Raw genomic sequence first — 25,762 nt, 5'->3', positions numbered from 1 at the left:
CCAATCGACATACTGTTGAAGATCTGGACTCCATCCACACCAGTGTTTGTGCCCAGAATCATCTAGTTAAATAATGGATGTGAGCAGTGAGGCCCGGGTGCTCCCAGCTGCATCTGTCCACTTGTCCAGTGATGTACTGAGGACTGCCTCTAGAGATTGAGAGATTCACTGGTGTCTACTTTGTTTTATTTATTCCCACAGGTTGGGCTTGTTTTTTTTTTTTGTTAAAGTCTGGGAGGAATGTAGTGTCCTGCTAGACACGTGCGTGTTTCCTGACACTCCTTAAGGGCTGGCCTTACACCCACCCAAACTCATCCAACACAGGCGTCACAAGTGACGTGATGTCTGCTAATATAAGAAACTGGGCGCTCGAGCCCAGGGCCAGTTTAGTACCTTACCATGCTGTGTCTGTGTTAGTCATTTTTCTGGTATGCAGGCCTAGGGCCCAGAACACCACAGTGTTACATACAAGTGGGAAGCAATTGCTAGTGTGGACTTCAAAGCAGGGCAGGAGACTGGGCCTATCAATTCAGTGTCTCTAAGTTATGGACCAGCCTATGAAAGCACTGGTGTCTAAACCGCCAGTTGTCAGTCTTTCGTAAAGGACCCAAAGACAAACGTGTTCTTCTATGAGAGTGTGTCGGCTCTCTCCAGTTATATCATGCACTAGATTGCCCATGGATTATAAAAGCTGTACAAAAGGCTCCTTGATGATGGTGATAAAGAACATGCACTATGTAGGTTGGACTAAAAGAAGCTGAAGGGTTGCACTGTGGACGATATTCCACTGCTTCATGAGACAGCCTCTAACGAAGTGCACTCATGAACGCTTAACCAACGAAAGTAACCCTGCACCTGTTCCTGTCCACTTTAAAACCCCTCAAATTAGTTTTGGTGCCATCAGAGTTTTCCTATAGCCCCCCCCCCCCTTTGAATGACTGTCATTCCTAGCCATGAGCTGTGGTCAGAAGTCTCATCATTCCTGAGGGTATATGTTTACCCCCCCCCCCCCGCACCCCCGCTCCCCCCCCCCCCAAGCATACCCCTACCATTTACAATCCGGACCCTTGGTCTGGTGCTTAGTGCCAGGCTGAACACAAACCTAGCTGCAAACCTCACCAAGCATCTCTAGATGACATAATAAAGTCTGGTTGGCTATTGCAAGGGGTGGTGGCCATGTTGTGTACTGGTGGTTGTGTTAGCAAATTGCTAGATGGCTCTGTAGGGATCAAAGGGGGGTAATTCACACAGCCAGTCTGGTCTCCGACTGCCCTCCTGACTTTCAAGACGAGGTGCATGAGCACCAGCCAGGCTTGAGTAAGCCCGGTTCGCAGTCTCAAACAAGCTGCAGAGAAGGCCCTCAAGATGGTGACAGGCCAAGCCAAACCTGATCCCTGAGTGGGGACAGAAAAAGAGTGGGTCACTTGGTACCACCTGACCATCTAAGGCTCAGCACTTTACTCATCTGGATGTGCACAGGAAAATGAGGCCCAAAATCATCAATACTTTCTCAGAAGGTGAGATACCCAGGGATAAGACATCCTTCTGATATATTGAACAGTAAAACTATTTACAAGAAGAAACATCTCCACTGACAAAACTGAAATGTTACATATAATGACAGTTACACACATTTATTATTCTCTACGTTTTGTGTTTCTTGCTCTGATTTTGTGAAATGTTATCATTCCTTTGAGTGTGAGAGAACTGCGTCACTGTGAATATAAATATTCCTCATGGTGGGTGGATCTCTTCAATGGACAGGGCGTTTAATCTCCTCTCTGTTTGCCTCACTGCAGGTGTCTTTATTGGCGATGAAAGCCGTCACTTGCCACGTGACTCCAGCGGTCATATTTATGCTTCTCCTGCCGACTGCCCATTCTCACAATGAACTTGAGATCCCATCTCAGAAATGGAACTACAGGGAAGGAGGTAATGAAGGGGTGCACAACAGATGTGAGAGTTAGCAAGATATAATATCTTGCTGTTTATCTGTAGAATGTGCCTGTGAACGCTTTGCGCGGTAATTGCCATTACCATTAAGAACAGGTCATTTTCTGTTTTTCTGAAGAAATACATCTGTAAACCCTCACCACATCACGTCACACCAGCAGAATCGTATTTGACTTTTATTGTATTGCTCTTGTTTTCTCTAATAAGTAGTATTTGGACATCTCACAATAAATCACTGTGTCCACCTCCCATTCTGTAGATTTAGATTGACTTATCTAGCGGTTTGAGTAGAAAGCATATGACTGAAAGTTGGGTTCTCCAAGTTCATTTCGATTTAGAGAAATGTAAATAATATTAGCTGCTTCATCACATCAAAACATGTGTTCCACTTTTTTAAATAGAGAATGTAGCTTGTTCCCTTCACTGGTGCAACATGTCAGCCATCTTTAGGTGCCATTATACTGAAGGGAAGCCAATATAAAACCACCAGTTTGCTATTTATTTCCAATGTTTAATTACTGTTCATAGTACCCATTTTACCCGCATTGTTGTTCAGCAATTGGAAATTTTAAAGCAAAAAAAGCATTATTGACCAATGGCAATCACTGAAAAAAATAGAGGGTTTTAGCTCTTAATTCTGAGTATACTGGTGGTGTGGAGTACTTGACTCTTAATAATACAACTGGAAGGATGGAAATGCATCTAGAAAGTACATAACGAAGAATGGAAAGGGGAAAACAACAAATCATTGACCTTAATGCTATATATAAACAAGAAACAATGGTTTAGATTTAGTAATTTTACATGCATCTCAGCATCCAATTTGTCTGTGCTGCATTGTGTAAAGGGGAAACACAGATCAGCTATTTATATGGAAAGACTGGTATGCTGCTGGTGCATTCCCTGTTTTGGCACTCTGACTAGACTGCCTTTTATGCTGCACAGTGTTGCACAGTGGTGCAGATGTGTTTGTGCGATGTATAGTAAAAGATTTGTACTTAAATCATACCATTCCAGGACAAATTCGTATGTGTAGGCAAACTAAGAATGTTCGTAGACATTGGGGCCCAGATTTGCCAAGATTTTGTTCCTGGGTTGGGGTACTTTTGTGGGTCAACACTGATGCAAAACCATTTTTGCCATTTACTGAGCCATGCATAGTTAATTTGCATGGTTTAGTAAATAGAAAGTAGCGTAATGAGGCACGTGGCATTTCCTTACATTACTTTGCATCCGCTAAGCATTTCATGGGTAGAGCGTGGGTGTATTTTGTTGCAAACTCTGATTTTTAACCCCTTCGATGCTGATGACGAGCTGAGCTCGTCATCAGCCACGGGGGCGTGTGCGGTTGACGAGCTGAGCTCGTCATCTAACGCGGCTTTTTGAAAAAAGCCGCGTAGCGCAAAAATATGCGCCGCAGCGATGAGGTTAAAGACTGGTAAACCTTGGTTTGTGCCAAAATGATACGCTTACCCTACAGAGAGTAACAAGGAAAAATGTCTTTATTTATCCTTGTTACTGCCTCTTTCCATGTATGGTGCATTCTGCAGCACACATGAAAAGAAGAATGTTCCACTAAAGATTATTTTTGTGCATGAAGTTATCCCTTCCTGCACAAAAGTATGTAAATGTATGTATGTATTTGAGCTTATATAGCGCACAGCTACCCGCAGTGGGTTTCCCGGCGCTTGCTTAGGGAACCCGTCCTGGTATTCCCCTGTGAGATAGCCCCAGCAGGGTATCCACAAGGTGAAAGTCAGGCATCCCGCCGCGAGGGGCCGTTGTGGAGATTAAGCAAGCTATTGCCCAGAGTCGCAGAGTGTGAACCCGTGAGTCGAGAAGGCACCGGAGCGAGAATTATCGAGTCTGTGGAATTTTTAGCCCAAGACCCGCCGAGGCGGGGAATTGAACCCTGGTCCAGGACCGATCTCAGCTTCAGGGTCTGCCGCCTCTAACCCCTGAGCCTTGCAGCATGGTATAAGGCTGTTCGCTTTGGCGCTAGGCAGCACCAAGTGCACCAGCTCTAGGGGAGAGCAGAATTGCTGCTTATCTTAAGAGAGAGGGTGCATTTCTACTCTCTCCCTTTAAAGTAGCTTGGCACAGCAAGTTGCCTGGCTGCCTTGCGCTGCTTTGCATGAAAGAATGGTCAAACTGGCCCTGGTTGTTTGCTGAGTGATTCCGTATACATTCAACGTCAATTATGTTTTGTGAATACAACATATGTCCTATGTTTGGGCCTGCTTGAAGCTGGTGTTAGTGTTTAACACAACGCCTGGTTGGGTTATCTGAGTAGATTGGGCTTTGCTTCACAATTTATAGGTGCTTGTATGGATCAGCCCCAGTAATCCACCTTCGACACAAAGAACCTTATGTGCTTTGAAAAGTTCACCATTCTAGAGCAAAACACCTTTTGTGTTGAATAGTATACAGCATGTTTTTTGCAACACTTTTTTTATTCTGAACAGTATGCAACATGTGCTGTTGTGCGTTTTGCATCACTCCGCATTGTGCTATTGCTAGCTGTGCGCCTTAGTAAATCAGGATCAATATATGTTACTGAGATTTGCAGACCAATGGTGCACCGGCCTGTATTGGTTCTAGATTGCAATTCCTAAATGACTTTAATAGGTGAGAAATATTTGGCTCCAGAGATGCCTCAGAGTGGAACTTGGGGTGGGCGTAGTTCGCGAAGTAGCACTACGCGAAGCTACGCGAAGTGCACTTCGTACTACGCAAACTTCACGTAGCACTACGCGAGCTGCGTAGTAGCATGTTCGCACTGTGCAAGATGTGTTTTCAATGATTGCACAGTGCGGACAAGCATCCGGCACTGTGCAATCATTGAAAACGGCATCTTGCACAGTGCGAGCTGTAGTTTTCTGCTGCTCGAGTAGATTATTACTCGAGCTGCAGCTTCCTCAACGCGAACTGGTAGTTTCTCATTGAGAGCGGTCGCGAGCATGCGCAACCACTCACAATGAGAAACCTTACTTCCCCGCGTTGAGAATCTCGCCGGGATGTCATTTTGCTTGCTTGCGGTCGCGAACATGACGTTCAGGACCGCGAACAAGCAAAAAATGAGCGCTGCACTACGCTACGCTGCACTACGCATGTTCGCACTGTGCTACGTGCAGCTCGCGTAGTGCGAAGTTGCGCAGACTTTGCAAACTCCACAAGCGTAGCGTAGTGCTTCGCTCCCTTTTGGAAATTTTACTACTACTGTTAATAAACTTACTTACAGACCTTGCACACTTGTCTGAAAGAAACTACAGATGCTGAAAGGTCTTTTGACAATCATATTCTCTGTGTGGCAAAAGTTAATTGTTGGTTCGCTCAGTAAAGACGCCCTCAATCACACAATCCAGAGAAAAAGGAATTGATGTTTGAATATCTATGTGGTCTGAGATGCTTCAGGATGAGGAATACCATGTTCATAATCTCTTGAGATAATGTTAAAGGTCAAAAGATCAATCTATCAGGCCCATGAAGTGAGAAGCATAGTTGTTCATTCTGTAATTGGACAAGATGAATGATGAACAGTCCCTGATTACTTTTCAGGGAGGCTTCGCAAAAGGTTGGACTGGCTGTACCGGGTACCGGGCGTTTCACTGTTGGGCTGGCAGGGTGGGGTGGGTTTTTAGGTCTCGACCTAAAGCATTGCTTTAGCAATGCTTCTTTGCCGAGATTTTAGTAAGCAGTACGAAAACTCTACCAAAACTGCGGATTAGACACAGTTTATGTGAAACAGGCGCATGCACAAACCAGTCACGTGACACACCTCCATTTGTCGGTGCCTCGGATCAGACTTCAAAGGCTGCTACTCCCCCGCCCACCGCATCAGACTTCAAAGGAATGCTCTCCCGCTCCGGCTATCTTTCTCTTCCTTCCTCTCCTGTCTTTTCTATAATCTTGCCTCGCTTCTCTACCTATACAGTGTCTTTCCCTGCTCTCGCGTTGGTCTGGCCATGTCCCGTGTCTCCAGTCCCCTCCTCCCACACTGTGTCTAGGCCCTCCTCAGCCGCCCCTGTGCAGCAGCCACATACCTGGCCCGCGGAGGTCAATAAACTGTGTAATTGCTGACTTCAAAGGAATGCGCTCTCCCGACCCCGCCACAGCAATGGCAAGAGCTTGTTATTTTATTTACCCATCCCCATGTTTTTCTTCCTTTCCATTACGTCTTTTCCCGCTTCATTGCACGTAGCATCCTCTTTTTTCAATTATCACCTTACAATTTCCTCATTTTATGTACCCATTTCTTCTCATATTTCTAACATTCCTCATCCTCTCACCCTGTCTCTTCCTATCTCTCTTCCTCTTGATTCGCGCTGTCCTTTTATCCTATTTCTTTCACTCTGTCATAAGCTGCACTTTTCCTTTTCCAAAGCCCTGTTTTCGCCTCCCACTCGTATCTACCTCCACTGTATCTACCTCCACCGATCCTTTCCTTCTTATATTTTGTATTCAAAACAAAAATACTTTCTCCACAAACAGCACTTTTATCCAGTCTCGCCTCTGGCTGTCTTTACATGCTTACACCCCTCTCCAACAGACCACTCACACTGCCCCCCTTTCACACAGGCCACACACACTGGCTCCCTCGCGCACAGACCACACCACACACTGCTGCACGCCACACACTGCTGCACGCCTCACACAGCTGCACGCCACACACTGCTGCACGCCACACACTGCTGCACGCCTCACACTGCTGCACGCCACACACTGCTGCACGCCTCACACTGCTGCACGCCCCACACTGCTGCATGCCACAAACTGCTGCACGCCACACACTGCTGCACACCACACACTGCTGAACGCCTCACATTGCCACACGCCTTACACTGCTGCACACCACACAATGCTGCACGCCACACACTGCTGCTCGCCACACCCTGCTGCATGCTTCACACTGCTGCACACTGCTGCATGCCTCACACTGTTGCACGCCTCACACTGCTGCACGCCTCACACTGCTGCATTACTCACACTGCTGCATGCTGCACGGCACACTGCTGCACGACTCACACTGCTGCATGCCTCACACTGCTGCACACCACACACTGCTGCACGCCACACACTGCTGCATGCCGCACACTGCTGCACGCCGCATACTGCTGCATTACTCACACTGCTGCATTACTCACACTGCTGCATGCTGCACACTGCCGCACGCCTCACACTGCTACACGCCTCACTGCTGCATGCCTCACACTGCTGCACGCCTCACACTGCAGCATGCCTCACACTGCAGCACGCATCACACTGCTGCACGCTGCACAATGCTGCATTGCTCACACTGCTGCATGCTGCACACTGCTGCCGCCACACACTGCTGCATGCCTCACACTGCTGCACACCTCACACTGTTGCACACATCACACTGCTGCACGCCTCACACTGCTGCACGCCTCACACTGCTGCACGCCTCACACTGCTGCATGCTGCACACTGCTGCATTACTCACACTGCTGCACGCCTCACACTGGCGCACGCCTCACACTGCCGCATGCCTCACACTGCTGCACGCCTCACACTGCTGCATGCCATACACTGCTGCATTTCTCACACTGTTGCACGCCACACACTGCTGCACACCACACACTGCTGCATGCCTCACACTGCTGCACGCCTCACAACACCACCACATCACTCAGGGACACCACCATATCACTCTAGGACACCACCACATCACACTGGGACACCACCACATCACTCAGGGACACCACCACATCACTCAGGGACACCACCACATCACTCAGGGGCACCACCACATCACTCAGGGGCATTACTCAGGGGCACCACCACATCACTCAGGGACACCACCACATCACTCACAGATACCACCACATCACTCAGGAACACCACCACATCACTCTGGGACCCCACCGCATCACTCTGGGACCCCACCGCATCACTCTGGGACACCACCACATCACTCTGGGACAGGGACACCCCCACATCACTCAGGGGCACCACCACATCACTCAGGGGCATCACTCAGGGGCACCACCACATCACTCAGGGACACCACCACATCACTCACAGACACCACCATATCACTCAGGAACACCACCACATCACTCAGGGACACCACCACATCACTCTAGGACACCACCACATCACTCAGGGACAGGGACACAACCACATCACTCAGGGGCATCACTACATCACTCAGGGGCATCACTCAGGGGCACCACCACGTCACTCAGGGACACCACCACATCACTCACAGACACCACCACATCACTCGGCAACACCACCACATCACTCAGGGACACGACCACATCACTCAGGGACACCACCACATCACTCTGGGACACCACCACATCACTCTGGGACACCAACCATCACTCTAATACACCACCACATCACTCAGCCCAACCACATCATCACTCAGCACCACAACAGCATCACTCAGCACCACAACAGCACTGTCCTTGCTTGCTACCAACAAGCATTGCCATAGCCAATAGGACTTGCATTAGGAAAGTGTAAGCTATTGGATTTCCTAATGCGAGACCTATTGCATTGCAAATGCTTGTTTTCAATTGGTGGCCGGGTTTCCCGCATTTTTTGCATGCAGTGCTTCAGGGCTTTAACAAATAAACAGTTGCGGCTCCTCGAGGGAGTGCTGAGGGGTGGCGGGGAGGGGAGGGGCAGGGTGGGGGCTAGTAAACTCCGGCATACGGCCGAACCAAGTTAAGTACTTGAATAAATAAATAAAACGAATTACATTGCGCGCGCTGCAACCCAATTGGCGGTGCAGCTCATGCAATGTAATTTGTTTGATTTATTTATTTATGTACTTAACTCGGTTCGGCCGTATGCCGGAGTTTACTACCCCCCACCCTGCCCCTCCCCCGCCATGCCCCACCGCCCCGCAGTCTTCCCTCGAGGAGCCGCGACTGCAAATAAACAATGTTAAATAAATGGTTTCAAAACAATACTTGCTTTAAAATCATTTGCTTATGCAGGTGTTTGGTTCCTATTGCTTCAGGGTTGCCAAGAGTAGTGCTGAAATTCATGTGGAAGGTAGGTGAGGGTCCTGCTGATGCATGGCTCAGAGAGTCCAGAAATATATGATGAGGACACTTCAAAATTCCTAGCAGCGTATTTTTTCATGAAGTGGCTAATTGCAATTATGAACTTATAAACATTCAGGCACCCATTACCACTACCCCAACGACAATGTGATCAGCAAACCAAGAAGAAAGTCAGTTGTCATTTCGCCCCATATGTATGGCCTAGTGTTCTTCTATTGATGGAATGACATTACTGTTTTTTGTTTTTGTGCAGTGCGCCCCCTAAAACCCGTGTATTTAACAGTGCTCTCATGTAACGATTAAGAAAAAGGAGACTCTGTGAAAAATTATATTATCTAGGATCACACAATGCGGTCCAGTGGAAGCCAGGCTTGATGTATGCTTTCCTGGTTTCCGGTTGAGCAATTTGGTCACTACATTGCTATCTCTTTCTCGCTCCCATTTTTGAAAGCTTAATGCTTTGTGTTCAGTTTTTGGAGGTGCTGAATCAGTGCACTGTGTTAGATAGATTCATGATATGAACTTTTGATAAGCACTGGTAGTTGGAGTGTTTGGGGAGGAGGATGCTTAAATGCAGAAGCTCAAATGAAAATAAAAGCACCCACCTTTGGTAAGAGCATTGAGACCATTCGTTCTACATAGTTAAAAGTCTTTATTAATTGTCATCCTTTATTGAATTATTTCACCCTCCCACTCCTTACCCATCTAACTATTCTTTCAATGAGCCATGCAGCCCTGTCTCCAATCTCAATCCACCCATTCAATGGTTGGACAAGGTTCTATAATGAAAAAATGTGTTGTAAAACGCACCATACTTGCAGTTCTTTAAAAACAGTTCTTGTGTGGAGAACACCCCTGCTGCAGTGGTCTGGCTTGCTCGCTGCCCTCGCTCCCTACGCGCACTATGAGGGGTGGTCGGACAAAATTTGACAGGGCTGCTTTTGGTGCCTAGTCCTGCCCAGGCCTTGAGACAAGGAACTAGAGCGCTGTATTATTTGGAGGTCTCTTGGCACTGACAAAGAAGTAAATAAAGCGTTGCACATGCAATAGCACAAGTATGGGCCAACAATAATAAATACAATTATATTACATAATTAATATGTTTCTTGTATGCACAAGGTAATAAGGAAAATGGCAGATGACTGGTTGCTATAGCATAAATTTCAAGCTTGCAACAGTAATGTGGGAAATTGTTACACAAAGATCAAGAGAAAAGTAATGGCTTTCTCCTTATAAGTTAATCAAGACCCGTGAATCAATTGGGTATCAAATTTTAAGAACTTTTCAAGTGACAACAAACCTCTAAAAATGATAGTATCCACGTTTTGAGCCCATTACATGGTAACTCATTGGGCCTTCATCAAGAGAGATATCAATGGCATTTGAAGTAGCAACTCTGAAAAATGAAGCCAGACTGTCAATGGGGAAAACAGACTACTGGAGCTTAATGTTTCTAATGGTGTGGCAAGCAACCACTCAGTGTAGCAAATTTAGTGTAAAAAAAGGCAATAAATGTCAAGCATTGGGAGAGCCAAATAAAAGAAAAACGTAATTGGGTGTCTGGGGACTCAGACTTGTCTAGTCAACTTGATAAGCAGCCTCTGTAAAGTCAAAGAATAAAATAAAGAGAACTTTAAAAAAGATGAACAATGTGTGTAGTATAGACAATATGATACAGCTAAAATGCAACCAACAAATTTGTTGTACAGCATTGCCTGTTTGCTCTACCCTGGAAAGGGGCTTCGGAGCAGGAATCAGTTTCCCTGGGTTTCTATGGCACCCACTTACAGCCTGCGGTGGTCTCGATCATATGAACTCCGTGCCGCATCAAAGCACTGTCTGTAGATGTTCAGGTGACCGTGGTCCTAGTTCTTCTCCTTGGTTCTGCCTGACATCATTTGATGTTGGGACAAGTATTGCAGCAAGAGCTCTGTTGTCATAGAGCTGGTAGAGTAGATATTCGAGGCAGTGAACATATGAAGGGGATTGTGATGATGTGTTGTACTTCTTCCTCCTGGCCAATCAGAAGGCAGGTCATGTATGTCACTATCTTCTTCCCAACTAAGGGGCAGATTTACAAGCCCTGTGAGCCACTTTTGCACTGCCGTTGCGTCACTTCTGTGACGTTGCGGCGGCGTAAAGCTAGCGCCATGCTGAGGGGGATTTGCAAAGTGATGCATCTAGGGAGATGCGTCACGTTTTAAAGCCCTGTGCCACATGAAACCTGCGTCAGGTTTCATGTGGCGTTTCGGCACAGGGCGGGCGTTCCGGTGCAGGAAAGCCTCGGAAAACTGCCTGAGTGAAATCTACAAGATTTCACTAAGTCACTTTTGCGACCCCGCTGTGTCAAAACCTTGCACCTGCTTGAAGCAGGCGTAAGGTGTGACGCACCATGTGGAAGATAGCCTGGGATGGCACAGTGCTGGAGTTGCATCGCGCCCGCGACACAACTCCAGCACTGCGCCAACCTTACGCCGGCAGATGCAACATGTATCTGTCTATCCTTGCGCCATTGCAAATGCAGCGCATCCGTGGTGGTGCAACGATGCCATTGCGTTTTGCACGTTTCTTGGCGCATCCCTGCTGATTTGCAGGGATGCGCCAGGAAAAGAAAATCTGCCCCTAAGTTGGCTAATGCACTCTGTTCTTATGATAACTGTCCAAGGCAAGCCGACACTCACGCTTCATGATTCATGTTTCTACTCCATGTGGATCCATTTCCTCTGCCAAAAGTATTTAAAGGAGAGTGTACTGCGTCACCTTTTTGTAAAATATTTGTCTCTATTTTTCCTGCAACCTGGAGTCTGGAGGCAATAAGTGTTTAAGCTGCCTCACCAATAATACATAAAGCAGGTTGGCTTCAGAACCTATGAATATGTATGTGAATGTGTGGTATTTCTATAGTGCAAACCTAGCCGATAGGCACTGGAGAGCTGCTGATGGTAAAAGTCCAGTCTAAAGTCAATGAGTAATAGGGGGGGGGGCTGTTTTTTGTGCTGGAAATACACTGTCATGAGGTGTTTTTTGCAAAGATGTGTGACTTAGACTCTTTCCTAATCAGGGGCAGCTTTGGGGCTGTCCTAATGGATACCTGGATGTTGTTCCAGATCCCGGGTGCACAGATGAATAGGACCACCTGATTTGAATTTTCTTAAACACTTCTTGCTCTGCGGTCTAACTGTGTCATTGCTGCAGGTGTGCCAAAACCCACCATAGATGGGGGAGAATGTGGCTTAACAGCTAGAGCTGCGGGTCTCAAAGCTGGGTGCAAGTTTTGGCAGCGACAGCTCAACATCCAGTGATTCTGGGCGAATCACATATTTTCCCTGTGCCTAAAAAAATTACCGTTTCCATCTGTAAAGCAACTGGTGCTCCTGTAAAGCGCTCTGATACCTTCGGGTCAAGATTGCGCTATATAAAACAAAAATAAACATGTCCGCAAGATAAGTGGAGTGCTTGTTGTGAATAGCATTGTAAGTAATGCATGTGTTTTTTTAAGATGATGCTTGCTGGTTAGAGGAGGCAATGAAGTTACGTCTGAATGAGGGTAAAGTGATCATATTTCTGGGGCCCTGGATGAAATGTGCTGTGTCATGTAGGATGCGCTTAAGGGGAGCCAGTGTGGAGTCTGGGAGGCAATGGAGTTGGATATTACCACCCAGTGGTGTAACAATAGCCCCATTGTTTTGGGGGCCCGAGTTCCAGGACCCTCCAACACTGTGTACGAATGGCAGGCCTCTGGCTTCGATGCTCCTGACAGGGTCCTGAGTGGGGGGCTGCCCCCTTTATGTACTTTGCAGGGGTGCCCCTCAAGTTTTGTTATCTCACTGTTACCACCATCCAGATGTGAGAGATAGAGGGCTTAAACAGAAGTTCTAAAGTCACAGTTACTTTCTTTAGAAGAGAGACCATGTTTGGGTTTTGTTTGGTAATGCATTCGATCAGGGTGAGATTGATGGCCAGGGTGAATCTAAGTGAGTTGGCATTAAGTGAAAGTTTTGGTTCAAAGCCCTAAAGCTTCATATAATTGTGCCAGGTGTGGACTTTTTCTTGATTGTCTTTCTAGGCTTATCCCAAGTATTCTGTCTTGGCTGTGTTGAGCTTCAGGTAGGATTTGAACATCCAGGTCTGTGTGATATTTCGGCAATGAGTTGTGTATCATCAGCGTTTTGGTGAAACTTGGTGCTTTTACTGTGAGAAGATCACCAAGCGGTTCCATGTAGAGGCAGGGGACAGTGTGGTACACTGGGGAGCTCTTCAGGTGATAGAGATCTTTTGGGACCTGGAAGTGAATATGTGAAAAACATAGTATTGGTTGGAAAGGTAGGAGGAGAACCAGTCAAGGACATTGCTTTTAAATTCCATATTAGACTCAATGGTGCGTATATAAGAGTGAGATGGTAGACTGTGTCAAAGGCAGCTGAGAGGTCCAGCAATAGCAGAAGGCAGGGGAGCATCTTATTTTGTGGTCAGTAGAGCATCATGTATGATGTGGAAGGTAGCAGTCTCTGTGCTGCAGTATGATCTGAAGTCAGATTGGTAGTTGTGCTGTGGCTGGTTAGTATTAATAGGATTTGGGAGTTGGGCTTAGACTGCCTTTTCTATGATCTTGCTGAGAAATGTAGGTGATTGATTGGTCAATAGTTGACGAGCCCATAGGGGTCTATTGTAGGTTTCCGTAGAATTGGAAGGATCTGGCCTGTCTGGAGCGCTTCTGGGAAGATTCCTTGAGTGAGGGAAGCATTGTCAGCGGTGAGTAGGAGTGAGAGAGCATTTATTCCCAGAGAGAGCTTTGATGAAGGAAGAGAGTAAGACATCACCTTCATCAAAAGGGACTTTAAGGGATCTGAGTGTGTTTGTGAGATCAACAAGAGATAAAGCCTGTGAGAATGTCCATTAAGGGATTCTGTGGGAATTGTTGGGCAAAAAAATATGTAGTGTGTTAGTGTTGTTGATGTGCTATTGGATTTTCTGTATCTTTGCACTGAAGAAGAGGTTTCACACATTGCACTTTTCTGATGAGTGAGTAGTAGTTGGGACTGGTGGTAGCTTAATGCAATGGATGAGTGTATTAAAACGTGTTCTAGTTCTGTTAGTTGCTTCAATGGTGGTATTGGTTTAGTACTTTTATTTATTAAGCTGATGTGATGAGCTGTCTGCAGGTTGTGCAAAGGGGTTTCAGTATATGAGGTCATCATGAGCTCTATTTTTCTTCCATTTTCTGTCCTGTCTGTGGATGGATCATTTATTGTCAGCAAGGTCTTTGGAGTATCAGGGTATTGAAGATTTTGATTTGCACTTGAGCATTTTAATTGGGATGTGGCTGTTCTTAAAGTTTGCCAAAAATGTTGACGTTGTTTAAAGGGCTATTGACATTGGACATGGAGTTGATAGGATGAGAGGTGAGTTCAAGCATAGGTTGTCTGTAGAGAAGCTGTTGAAGGATCTGTAGGTTTGGTCTTCTTTTAGGGTTAACCTTAGTTTGTTGGTAGGATTCAGAGCAACGATATAGGGATGTTGAAGTGGTTGATACAGTCCAGGGGTATAGGTCGCTTGCACTGGATTGTTGGTGATATTGTTGCCAGAGTTGCATAGTGTTCTTAAAGTCAGGTGTGTTATCTTTAGCGAGTGATGGCCTCTTAACAAGTCACACTTTGCACACTGATACTTATCGGCCCATACCTATAGTGGGACATCTAAAAGCACAAGCCCCAGGAACGAGGAAAGGATAGAGGAGTCATGCTGGCAGGGCTGACAGACAGGTTAAGGTGCAACTGGTTGTTGAGGTTCATGTTTTTTCAGCTTGCATTAAGGATCATAGCAACCCTGCTACGCCATTGGACCTGAGTGGGCCAATATAAGCTAGTGAAATGTACTCATTTTTTTCCCCAATACATTTTTATTGTATTTATCAATCTCCAGATTCACAGTAAGATCATGTAAACAGTTATACATCACAGGAGCCATGACAATAGTATCTGTACATTCCGTTGAAAAATAAGATGTATTCTCAAGAGCAACATGCGTGTATGGAGTTCATTACTGGATCCGTAAATAAACAACAGTATCCTAAAAGTATAGGTCATAACTTTTAAACTCCCCCCCCCCCCCCAACCCTCTCTCAGGTCGGTAAAGGTATACCCCTTCCATGTAAGATACATTAGGTCGGACTACTTCTCACAAGTGTAAAATGTAAATGTAAATTGATACTTGTATAGCGCACTACTCACCCGCAAGGGTCTCAAGGCGCTTGTACGAATACCGCTGTGGAACCCATCCTGGCTTTCCCTGTGAGGCGTCCACTCCTGGGCACCCCCAAGGTGGAGGCCAGACATCCTTAGCGTTGTGGGGGCCTTTGTGGAGATTAAGCAAGCTATTGCCCAGAGTTGCAGAGTGGGACTCCATGATTGGAATAGGCACCGAGACGAGAATTATCAGCTACGACTCCCCTACATTTCCGTACTCCGAGTGACTCCCATGTATTGTTGCCTCCCCTGAATCAACGTGACCCACCTGTCCCCTGCGGGGGGCCTTCCAGTGGGGATCTCTGATATCATAACATTCCAAGACATCGTATCATCTTCCGCCTATTTATCTCTCCTGCTTCTCTTAATTCAAATTAACTCTGCTATTGCCCACTCCCGTAAGTCTTTGGCCCAGCTCCCAATCGTAGGGGGCATCGAACTCATCCACCTAATTGCGATTCGTCGTTTGGCTAGTACTAACACCAACTGCAGAAATGTCCTTGTGTGTTTTTCCCTTTAGGAGTCCCCGTAATATCTCCCTAGCGGAGTGGGGTATCTGCCATCCTGTAATTGTTTGTAAGCTGTCTATCACTAAACTCCAGTAAGATACCAATTCAGCACAAACCCAAAGCATGTGTAGGCAATGGGCCTCCGTGTAACCACATCTAGGTCATTGGGCTGTGCGATCCGGGTATATTCAGTGTGGCACTCGTGGGGTCAAATAGGTTTGATGTACCATGTTAAGTGAAAGTGACTCATATGCACTTTGTTTATCAATTGGACCTGTGCGAGTCAGAGGGACCTAAAGGGTAATTCTTCTTTAACGTGCTTGCAGGCATATCTGTTGACAGTTGTTTGAGAAATGCAGCCTTATATTCAGCTGTACTGAATATTACAGCGATGTGCCGAGGGGCTCAGACCTCGATTGACTTAGCTGCCTTTTGATATCTCAGTTTTCCCTCTGAGGCGGAAGCCGGAGGTCTGTTTGTGCTTCCTTGCACCTTATGCTACTATATCTCTGCTAAAACGATTGAGACACGAATTGTTTTAAAATTTGTATAATATTTTAATCGGTGCGCTTTTAATAGTACTGTCTTCCCCTAAGGCGAGACTACTTCGCCGAGGCTCGAACTTCCCTGCAGCGCCGCTGCATTCAGGCGCAGGGAAGCTTTGGACTTTACGTGGCCGCCATCTTCCATTGGGAAGGCTGACTGAGAGCTCTGCGCTCCTCCCACCCTCCTCACGCCCCGCCCAAAGTATGTATAAAAACAACAACATCGCCCGTCCGCGCAGCGGGGCGGCGCGCCAAAGGCAAGCCCGTCTGCGCCCGTCCGCGCCGGGACCGGGCCCAGGGCCACAACCCCTGCCCCTCTCCTCTCCTATACCCGCAATGCACTTCTGGAGCTTTGTCCATCTTACACTCCGCTGTGCACCAAACTCGATTTATCCCTCATGCAGTTGGTGTCACATACACAATGTTCACACTGTAACATTTCCCCTGTGTTTGATAACCCAACTATGGATGCTAAATCTTTAATTACTGAGGTCGATACCCATGTCTCCATGGCACTCATTAACGCACGCTCCCTGAGCAAACATTGCCAGGAAATAGCTGACCTTATCAGCGACTTTAACTTAGATGTGCTCTACATCACAGAGACATGGACTGATGAAGCATCTGCCCCTGACTATGTCACGGCAGTCCCCCCCAGGCTACAGTGCCTACCGGCAGGACAGGCCCATAGGAAAAGGTGGTGGGATAGCCATCATAGCGAGAGACCAATTTGAAGTCCGTTGCTCGTCGATTCCTACTACCTCATGCGAAGCCATGCATTTCAATATAAAATTGTCCCCGACCTATAACTTCAAGGGAATATTGATTTATAGACCCCCGGGGACTAGATCTGCGTTCCTCGCAAATCTTAGCAATATGACTGAGTCCATAGCTACAGAAGACTCCACTACGATTATGGGAGATTTTAATTTCTATCTGGAGCTTTTCAGTGATAGGGACACCTCAGCCCTTCTGTCAGACTTAGACACAATGGGCCTCAGACAATTGGTCACGACTCCTACCCATCAGGCAGGCCACACGCTGGATGGAATTTTTACAAATGTGGAAGGACTGTGTATTACCTCAGTTCTCCCTATGACCTGGACAGACCACTCAGTCATCTTCAGCAGACTCACCATCAAAGGTCCGCAGAGAAAAAAAGTGGTCCCTGCGAAAAAGGGTACGTTCAAAGCTTGGAAGGACATCAACCCCAATGACTTAACGTTGCTTCTTAATACCACAACCCCAGAACTATCCACCGATCCCAACATCGCAACCAATCAATTCCATAAGTGGTTGGGTGATGCCACGACTCAGCTGGCACCCACTAAATCCCTCTCTAAGAATAGAAATGCGCCTAAAGCTCAGTGGTATACAACAGAACTAAAAATTCAAAAACAATTAACCAGGAACAGGGAAAGACACTGGCGAAGAACTTATGATAGTGAAAATAAGGAAAATTATAAAAAAAGCCCTTGCCACTTACAAAGCTATGATAATAGCAGCAAAGAAAGATTTTTTCACACGCCAGATAGAAACTGCGAAAAATTCCAGTAAACAGTTATTTAACATTGCTAAAACCCTCGCTGGAAACTCCCCGGATCTTAATCCTCCCCCTTCACAAGCACTATGTGATGCCTTATCGGAGTTCTTTTTTGCAAAGGTTAATGATATTTATCAAGCCTTCAGCTCAGACCAGGCTAGCAGCAGTGCTACAACCCCCATGACTACTCCCGAAAGTTCCATGATCTGTTTTAGCCCCCTCACCACTGACCAAATTAAGAGCATAGTTAAATCGATTAAAGCTGGCTCAGCTCTGGACCCATGCCCGACTTCCGTGCTCGCTACTGTACCAGACACAGTTACCCCCATCATTACCTCTGTCTGTAATACAATATTGACATCTGGAATTTACCCTGACTCATTAAAAAACACGTTGATCAAACCCCTGCTCAAAAAGCCGGGCGCAGATAAAGGCGAATTAAAAAACTACCGCCCTATAGCGAGCCTCCCCTTCCTAGCCAAGGTTCTAGAAAAGGCTATGAATCAGCAGCTATCAGCCTACATAGAAAACCACAATTTGCTGGATGATACGCAGTTCGGTTTCCGCAAAAATCATGGCACAGAAACCGCTCTCATCAAAGCAGCTGATGACATAAGAGTCATCCGCGATCAAGGAGGAACTGCTTTGTTAGTTCTCTTGGATCTCTCAGCAGCTTTCGACACGGTTGGCCACAAGATCTTGGTCGACCGTGTCGAGAGGATGGGCATTCAGCTCACTGCCAGGGACTTACTTGCCTCCTTTCTGGCCAACAGAACCCAGGCGGTTACACTGGGCCCCTTCCAGTCAGCTGACCTGTCGTTCCCGTGTGGGGTTCCCCAAGGCTCATCCCTAAGTCCGACACTATTTAATATATACGTGTCGGACCTTGCTAGTGTCATCAAAGCACATGGGATGAGCCTAACCTCATACGCTGACGACACTCAGCTGGTGCTGGCAATAAAGGGTGATGGACAGAGGGTGGCAGAGAGATTCCAAACTGGGATGATCACTATCGGCGAGTGGATGGCAAGGAATTGCCTGAAGCTTAATTCCGATAAAACGGAGGTGGTTATCTTTGGTAATCTCTCACCTGTCTGGTCTGCAGCTTGGTGGCCATCGGCCTTAGGTACACCTCCCTCCCCCACGGTCAAAGTTAGAAACCTAGGTGTTACTTTTGATGACCAGCTCAACTTCATGGCCCATGCAAATAAGGTGGCAGCCAACGCCCATTTCAAGCTTAAGAAAAATTATACCGTATCTACCAGATTCAGCAGCCAAAACGTTAGTCACCACTCTAGTTTTGACATCACTAGATTACTGCAACGGTCTGCTGCTCAATGCTCAGAGCAGAGTTACCAAAAAACTACAGACCGTGCAGAATGCTGCCGCTCGCGTACTGTCAAAAAAACCCAAATTTGCACCTATCTCAGACACCTTGAAAAACTACCACTGGTTGTCCATCCACAACAGGGTAAAATTCAAAGCTTTGTACACAGTCTACAAGACACTACAGGATCAAGGACCTCGTTTCCTTAAAAATCAACTGATTCCCTACAACCCATCGAGAACCCTCCGATCCACCTCACTTAACCAACTAGTGGTTCAACGTAGTCGAACAGCTTCCTGGGGTGATCGCCGCTTCTCAATTGCGGCCCCTAGACTTTGGAACACCCTTCCAAACCACATAAAAACATGCCCTTCACTTCTTCAGTTCAGAAAAAAACTGAAAACGTGGTTATTCAATCAGTAATTCACATCTCCGTACTTCCTGATCATGGTGAGACAACAATGCATTTTAGCGCCGAGACGCCCACGGGTAATTGTACGCGCTCTACAAATATCATTAATAAATAAAATAATAAATAAACCGGGATAGAGCGAGGTGGGCGGAGAGAGCTGTCTGCACCAGGCTGTACGTAGTAGCCACTGCTGCTATGTAAATCACGACGAATAAGATACGCTGCGATGTATTTGTGGTTTAATATCAAGTATGTATAAAACAATGTTCCCTGCTGCTGGGTATGCTTTAAAATCGTTGCCCGTGAAAGTTGAGCTAGCTTATTGATTGACTATCTTATTTTAGAACTAACTTTTTGTCCTGCTGCTCCGCTTGCACTTTCCCAGCGCACTATCAGTTGGCTGACTGCAGTAAATGGTGACCTTTGATGAGTTCACGTGAGTGCACTTATTGCTGTAACAGCAGATGTTGAAATAGAACACATGATAAGCTGAAGTTGAAAGAACAGCCGCACTTCATTCATCCCGAACGTGATGTCATCATCTTGGCACGAGCTGTGGAACACTACAAGCACATTCACGCCTGCTAACCACAACAGGAAACGTTATTGAGGGGGGGGGATCTATGGGGCTTGTCGAGGGCTTTGAATCTTCGTCTAAGTGATGGTTTCGGTTATTTCTGACATTATTTATCTTCTCTGTAGAGGTTGTTATTTTGTAACACGCCATTTATCATCTCTCCATGCGTAGGTTTTGAATTTAATGGATACGGTGGGAATGTTTCATAAAAAAAGGCTGAAGTAATTTCTAAATAGATGGGAAAATACACTGGGCAAAGTTAGAAGTTGTAAACAATGAAAAGGAGTTACTGTAGTGGTCACAAGATATGTCATTGGATTCTTTGGTGCGTCACCAGCGACGCATTGTCAACCACGGCCATCTTAAGGATTTTGGGGGACCTAGGCCGAACATATTTTGGGGGCCCTTCATCGGATCAGCTTTGAATTTATGATACAACTTGACCTTTTTAATGCCCTCTTTAGCCAGGTCACTGACAGTGCACAGGCACACTCCTCCAAATTCTAAGGGGCAGACTTACAAGCCCCTTGCGCCACTTTTGCATCACTTTTAACATGGGAAAAGTGACGCAAAAGTGGCGCAAGGGGCTTGTAAATCTGCCCCTTAATGTTTTGCACAACTAATATTATGGGATAGTAAGGTGTGTTTTCAATATTGTAACACAACAGTTGTTCACTAATATTACTACAAATAACCTCTGTTATGCCCTCCCATTTCTCATATATGAGGTCCTGTTTTGATCTAAAGGAATATTTTCATGGATGTTGTGTGAACCGTAGAAACAACGGGGCATATTTACAAGCCCCAGGCGCCACTTGTGTGTCATTTGTAATGGGAAAAATGACGCAAAAGTGGAGCGAGGGGCTTGTAAATCTGCCCCAACATTTCTTGGCAAAATGACGTAATAGACTCACACATTACCCTCATTAAAAATTGATGGCAGGAAAATGATATTCAAAACAATCTGCTTGAGAGTTATTTAAGAACATCAGGGAGGGGGGGGGTCCCATGAACCTCCCCCAAATACCCACCTGCACTTGGGTGAAATTGCTTGCGTCACCCGCCTGCCTTTGGGATCTCCGTCCTTCTATGATAGACATCACACACACCACCCATGCACTATGGTGCAAAGGTATGTGCATGGCACTAGCAGCCTGATTTTTCACCAGCATTGGGGAGACAGCAGAACAGCACCATAGCTCTGTAGATATGGCTCTGTCCTTCTATCATCCTCCAACACAATGCAGCACAGTATCGTTGGCTGCTATATTGAGGAGCATACAGATTAGTAGCTATATTCCTCTGTGTTATATCGTCTAAGAGAATTGCTGTTCGAAGTGGAGATAAAAACGGGTTTCTGCTAAATGAAAGTTGATATTTTATTGCTTTTAAAACAGTTGTTCATCACAAGCCTCAGATTTAAATAAATCTTGTTAATCATTTATGGATGCACAACTTTGTGAGCTGCAGAAACGAATACAACATTTGGTACCTTGTTACATAACAAGCAATAGAGCGTGCTGCTTCAAAACTGTAATGAGCACGGGGAAGCATATTTACTAGAAACCGGTGGATCGCGGTGTTATGGCAAATTGGTAACGCTGTGCTACATCAGTTTCCAAATCGAGGGATGCGTCGTACTTACAAGGATGCACCATACCCCTGCATTTCCACTAGTGCTGGCGCTAAAGAAGTTGGCTAGCGCCAGAGCAGGCACCCTTGTGCCATGTTGCAAGGGTGCCTGCGCTGCAGGGATGATTGTTTATGTGCAGGAAGGGACAACTTCCTGCAAATAGCAATCTTTACATGCAATTTTCTGTTCCTGTGTGTGCTGCAGAATGCAACAAACATGGAAAGAGCAACATACGAGGAGATATGAAACATTTCACCTCTTATCGCTTGCTTATGACCAGGTATTCCCTGGCGATATTTTTGGCGCTGCCCAATACCTTGTGATTATGGGGCAGCATCAAAAAACAATGGGTGTTGCGAAGGAACACCCCCTGCAGCACCCATTGCATGCCCCTTTCACGCTAAGTGCTGAGTGAATAGGGGAATCATTTGCAAGGTGGTGTTAAGCCACTTTGTGTGGCTTAACACCGCCTTGCAAATAAAGCAAAGGACTTAACGCTACCAGAACGGAAAAAGTGAAGTTCTGGTGACGTTAACTCCTTGTAAATATACCCCCAAGTTCTGCTAAGAAACTCACGTTTTTGCCTCTGTGATCTACGAAGAACACATTATCAGGGTATGAGCATCTGTTGTCCTGTGCACACAACTAATGCAACTGTAGGTACTTATGCTACTAATGGTCTTCCTTCAAAAGGCCTGTTCCCTCTATTTACGTTGGCAACGAATATCCCATTCGTTTGATTGCCACAATCATTGAACGTTAGAATGTTTACTCTGCCTAATCACCCTTCCTAGCTTCCAAGATCATTAGTTTTATTATTGTTGCGTAAAAACTTTATCAATAAATCAATGTTCTTCATGACTTAAGCTGTAAAAAATTTCCATCTTTATTAAGGCACTTAGGGAGAGGCTGTTAATCCAATATTTGAACGGGAAGTAATTGGAATCACCTTAAGAGACCTCACCAGGCCTCGAATGTGCTTTTCTCTTGGTTTACTGTGGTTGAAATAGCAGACTGAAAGAGCTTCAGTGCTCAGGCATGTCACTTCATGCCACACTCTGGGCCTGATTTAGGGTCTGGCAGACGGGTTGCAACATTACAAACGTGACAGCTATCCCGCCTACCTTATTCCAAGTGCATTATATCTTGTGGCACATATAATGAGGCGGACTGGGGGTTGTCTCTGAATATCAATGCCGGAATGGGGATGGGCTACAATACAGAGCACAAAATATTGGAAAAAAAAACATCGACATAACTTTCATGATATATATATATATATATATATATATATACATATATATATCAGCACAAATCTTCAAACCTCCACTGCACAGCGGCGAGAGAAGAGACAGACCCCACGCTTTCCAGTCAAGATGTTTTATTAAGTTCTTGTGCCTTCCAAAAAATGCAACGTTTCGACTAACGATGTAGTCTTGTTCACACACCACATTGCACAAAGTGGAAACTTTTTTTTATATTCTTTGCAGTGAAGACACACCCATCCGGGTCCCACCTCCAAACGTGAGTCACATGGTAAAACATTTAAAACAACCTCGCCTTAATTAAAGGCACAGTGCATTGTAGCCACATTATGGTTATAACAATGTTGCAATACAGAGTAAAAGATATATGCGTTAGTCTGTTGACATATTTACACAAGTTACTTTGTATCTATATTTGCATATACCATGGCTTTTGAACTGGATATTTAAAATGACCGCATGAATGCGTGAGTATTCATTGAAGCAGTTTGCTAAGACACATTATCAACATAAATGCTCGTTGTTAGATGCATTGGTTTGCAGTATTGATTACTTGCAGAATATTTCTGTAGAACGTTGCGTATTGAGTACGGGTTTATATATATATATATATAGGTCTCCAACGCGGGCACCAACGCAAGCAGTTCCCTCTGCTACGGGAACATTTGCAAAGTATATATATATATATATATATATTCACGAAGAACTCCCAACACGCCACTTCCAACCTTACAGATCGGCGAAGCGCAAAAACAGGAGACGGACCACAAGATGGATGACAGGTCTTTAATCCAGGTAAGAAGCTAATGCAGGAAATGCATAACGCGTTTCGGGCTACAAGCCCTTGTTCACATGCATATATATATATATATATATATATATATATATATATATATATATATATATATATATATATATATATATATATATATATATATATATATATATTTCACAAATATTGAATTCTTACAACTCCATGTCAAAGAGCCAGAAACTGAACCGACACCAATTTTCCTTCGTGCAAGTATTTATTTCAGTGCAATTCCACCAGGACGTGTTTCAGCCCCTAGAGGCCTTGATCACATAACGTACTTGTGTTTCCTTTCTCAGTTAAAGTGACAGTGCATCAAAACAATAGAAAACAGACTCTCTGTCTGTTTTTCTACAGCAGTATCCGCGCTAGCTATGCATTTTAATAGCCATTCATTGTACACATATTCATTTCATTACAGTTTAAAATACTGTTTTGTGCAATAATTAAGAAATAGACAGCTTAATACAGAATTTTAGAATTCATCCACAAAAGATAATAAATAAATATTTTAAAAGACAGTTTCTGTTCATCATAGTTTGATACTTTGTGCTAGAGCATTCCTAAACCCCAATCTTTGTTCACAATCTCTAAGACATCCAAAATTGTAAAGAATAAGAAACATAAATATATCTCTAAAATCTTAACAATATTCGCTATACATTGGCACCCTTATATCTTCAAAGTTGCCAGTTTGAATGTAAATATGTAAGTCTGCACTTCTACCTGATCTTTATACTTGTGCAACTTACTCATTAATCAGTGCAAAGAACGCATTTTATAGTGTAAACTAATCATAAAACATAGTGCTAATTGATGAGCCTTCCCATAATTAAAACTAGTTTGAAGAGCAGTTATTATTTTTCATTATGTCTGGCCTAACTTCCAAATATATCAATATTGGATGCTCACAATGATAGCCTTAGTACTGTCCTTACATAATGCCAGTCTTTCCGACATATATGCACCTTCATATATTATTCTTCGTGGGCCCTGCCGGTCAAATACCAAGTGTATCCTGTGGATATGCAAGGAAATAACTGCTGTATCAAAAGAAAGTGCCAAGTGCTATAAAGTGGAGAAGTGTGGCTCAATGGTTAGAGCGGCAGACCCTGATGCAGAGATCGGGACCAGGGTTCAATTCCCGCCTGGGCGGCTGTTGGACTCAATCTCCCCGGACCTGATAATTCTCGCCTCGGTGCCTAGTCTAATCATGGGTCCCACTCTGTGACTCTGGGCAATAGCTTGCTTAATCTCCACAACGGCCCCAGCAGCGCTTGGATGCCTGGTTTCACCTAGGGGGTGCCCAGGAGTGGACATCTTCTAGGAAAAGCCAGGAAGGGTTCCACAGCGGTATGAATACAGTGCTACGAGACCTCTGGGTAGAAGGCGCTATATAAATACAAACACATTTACATAAAGTGCATACTAGTGATGTCCCATTGTTTAACCCCTAACCAATGCATCCTTTATTTGGAAAACTATTAAACATTTGGTCAGCAATGGATCTGAAATCCCAATTATCCTATGCAGCCAAAATCGGAAACAACGTAGTGGGATAAAGAGGCCTGATAATGCAAGGGAATAAGTCCTATAAAAATCCTTATCCAGTCCGGAATGTACGAAAAAACTAACTATGTAGAATTGTGAAACATTATGAAAAACTAATGCTATCCTATAGGCAAAATAGCCACAGTGATTTCATACAGAGATTTTTAGAGCCACATGTGTAAGTCCTCAGTTGTGTTCAATCCATTTGGATTTTTACAATCCAATTCCAAGATGTGCTTGGGGCAAAGAACACAGTCGATTACAAAATTTTTCAGGTGTTGCAGGTCATTTGAGTGTACTTCTTTAAAATGCTGTGCCATCGGATAGGACTCGTCTGACTTAGTGATG

General features: G+C 45.2%; 1 protein-coding gene across 1 annotated transcript in view; it reads left to right on the top strand.

Moving 5' to 3' along the window:
* Positions 1-1,810: 1,810 nt before the first annotated feature.
* The window catches only part of LOC147747973 (uncharacterized), a 59,861-nt gene continuing 35,909 nt past the window's right edge, over positions 1,811-25,762 (top strand). Inside the window, exon 1 of the mRNA XM_086936376.1 lies at positions 1,811-1,932. Coding sequence (XP_086792502.1) covers positions 1,815-1,932 — 118 coding nt within the window. The 5' untranslated portion in view covers positions 1,811-1,814. The remainder of the gene's footprint in view (positions 1,933-25,762) is intronic.

The sequence above is a fragment of the Lissotriton vulgaris genome, chromosome 1_1 (genome assembly GCF_964263255.1).
Source record: "Lissotriton vulgaris chromosome 1_1, aLisVul1.2, whole genome shotgun sequence".
Lineage (NCBI taxonomy): Eukaryota > Metazoa > Chordata > Amphibia > Caudata > Salamandridae > Lissotriton > Lissotriton vulgaris.
The sequence above is the reverse complement of the archived record's forward strand: the minus strand, read 5'-3'. Positions and strand labels throughout refer to the sequence as shown.